This window comes from Haliaeetus leucocephalus, unplaced genomic scaffold (genome assembly GCF_000737465.1).
Source record: "Haliaeetus leucocephalus isolate CR32 unplaced genomic scaffold, Haliaeetus_leucocephalus-4.0 Scaffold215, whole genome shotgun sequence".
Taxonomy (NCBI): domain Eukaryota; kingdom Metazoa; phylum Chordata; class Aves; order Accipitriformes; family Accipitridae; genus Haliaeetus; species Haliaeetus leucocephalus.
This window is the reverse complement of record NW_010972651.1, coordinates 89542-91825: the sequence shown is the minus strand read 5'-3', so window position 1 is coordinate 91825 and position 2284 is coordinate 89542. Positions and strand designations below refer to the sequence as shown.

Below are 2284 nucleotides of genomic sequence, written 5' to 3'. Positions count from 1 at the left end.
GTGACTTTGAAGGCGGTGGAAGGTGGCGGGATGCTGAGCAAGTTGGTGGGGCCGCGCTACGTCCAGCTCCTTCAGAACTGGTGAGGCCCGGCCCGGGGTTCCTCGCTCGACCCCGGTGTTCCTTCACGGTGGGTCGGGGGGGGGGGGGGCGGCCCCCGGCCGGTCCCGGGGTCCACGGTGAGAGGTGCGGAGCAGGCCTCGCGTCCCTCACCGTGGACGCCGGCACCGGCCGCGGCACCCACCGCGCACCTAAGGAGTCTGAGGGGCTTCCCGAGCCCTCTCCGTTCCCCTGCGCTTTGTTCCGCCGCTCTCTGTTCCGTACGAGGTCCGCTGGGGTCGGCCCCGCGGGTGCGGAGCAGCGCCGGGGCTGGGTTTGAAGGGCGGAGAGGGGCGGACTGGGGCAGGGGGTCTGCCTGGCGGTGGTTTGGCAGAGGTGGATTTGGCCTCCGGATTGCTCTGGCTGTCTTCAGAGTGTCTCAGAGCTGTAAATGTTTGTCACGGCACGGTGCCAGCGGGTGCCGCTTTGCAGGGTTGGTAAGGGAGAATGAAGCAGCCTGCGGGCCAGAATAAAGGAGACGCAAGCCATAGGAGTAGAATAGTTAAACAAATAAGTATGTGTTTTCTTAATTTGCTAATGCCCTTTTTAAATAAAAGCATATCAACCTTTCCTGTAAAATATCTTGACTGCCCTGGGGACTGTTACTTTTACGTGGATGGGAGAGTCTTTCAACGTTTCTGCCAAGCTTTTTTCTTGATTGACGTGACTTTCCCAAGTACCTTGGCAATGAGCATTTGCCAGACCTTTCACAGTGGAGAATTAATGTTGTTTACCTGCACATGTGTGTGTCTCTTCTTTAGGACTCCCACCCTCGTTACATGGGGTGGTGTAGCTGGTACTGGTTTAATATGGTTCACAGACTGGAAGCTGGTCCTTCAGTATGTTCCCTACATCAGTGGCAAGTTTAAAACTGAAGACTAAGCTTCCCTCTAATGGTAAGTTTTGTTTGTGCATCTCTTAGCTTAAGTAGTAGCACTGTGTTGATGCGACAGTTGATGTGTCGTCTTTGTCCAGGGCACAATTGTATTGTTGGTCCAAAACAGAGCTGCTCAATTTGATTGTTCAGGACTTTTTTTTTTTTTTTTTAATAAATGGGGCTTCACAGAGTCCCAGAAAGAATATTAATAAGAATATGTTTTTCAAGTGATTATTTTGCAAGCAGTGGATGTTTCACAATGTAATGTGGTTCTTTAAGGGAGTTAGGAAGATTTTTTGCCTTGCATTAAAGGATACTGACAGGAAAAGGTCCAGACCAAACTATAGACATCTCAATACTTGTTTTTTCTGGTCAGAATAACGGTTACATTTAAATCTTGATAAATGAAAGTAAGATACTTGCCTTCAAGCTACAGGGTATTTTATAGGGAAATCAGTGAGTCTGGAAGTCACAGAGGAAATCATTAGTACTTTGGTAAGTCTCTTTTTCCAGAGATACTGGTTGCAGTTTAAACAATTTACCATGTTCTCCCCATTTTCAAAATATGTATCATATGAATCCTTTGTGTAACCAAAGGATGAGAGAAACTTCTCATGAAAGTCAGCTGCACTTGTAGCATCTTGGGTGACCGTAGATGTTTATAGGCAAGTCAGTGGAAAAGCTCTCAAGTTACACAGAGGCAATTAAATACTTAGTAAGGGCTTTCTTTACTTAAAAATTGTCTTAGCCAAGTAGTAGGAACATGGATACATTCCTGAGACCACAGTGTACGTTCTCTGTTTTGAAATAAGAGCTTTGATGCATCATTGTTCATAAATCATCTGGAAAGAGCATATTCCTCTACAGGAATAGGGAAAGAGGATGTTTCTATGGTGGCCTGTCATTCATTCCAAAGAGACTGTAGACCTGCGTGCCTGCGTTCTGGGGTGCCTGTATCGGCTTTTGTAACAGAAACTTCTGGCCTGGATCCTGGAGGCTTTTGAAATCTGTAGTGTTGGCTGCTGTAGCACTTTGCAGGAAGCACTGCTTAATGATTGCTTTGTGTTTATTGTAGGAAATTTATTGCTGGATAGAGTGTTTTGGAGCCATCCGTCCGCTGAGACCCTGCTTTGAGGTGAACTTGAAATGCCCAATACAGATTCTGCAACAGGTCGTGGTGTCCCTCTCTCTCCCATGAACAGTTGTGACCGCTGGGTTGTGAACAAATTTGACTTCACTGACCAGCCTGCCTAGTACTCTTCCTCTGATCACTTTCACGGCAGATCTTGTCCTAATGGGAGTAATTTATA

General features: G+C 47.2%; 1 protein-coding gene across 1 annotated transcript; it reads left to right on the top strand.

Moving 5' to 3' along the window:
- LOC104831189 (cytochrome b-c1 complex subunit 10) lies at positions 1-2284 on the top strand. The gene is made up of 3 exons (XM_010566590.1): positions 1-80; positions 859-993; positions 2050-2284. Exons 1-2 carry the CDS (start codon positions 31-33, stop codon positions 977-979), a joined length of 171 nt encoding a protein of 56 aa, XP_010564892.1. The 5' UTR covers positions 1-30; the 3' UTR covers positions 980-993; positions 2050-2284.

Excerpts from the sequence above, each read along its gene's own strand:
- LOC104831189 (XM_010566590.1), top strand. The coding sequence starts at position 31 with ATGCTGAGCAAGTTGGTGGGGCCGCGCTACGTCCAGCTCCTTCAGAAC. Across the intron at positions 81-858 it reads GTCCAGCTCCTTCAGAACTG|GACTCCCACCCTCGTTACAT; the intron begins GTGAGGCCCGGC and ends TCTCTTCTTTAG.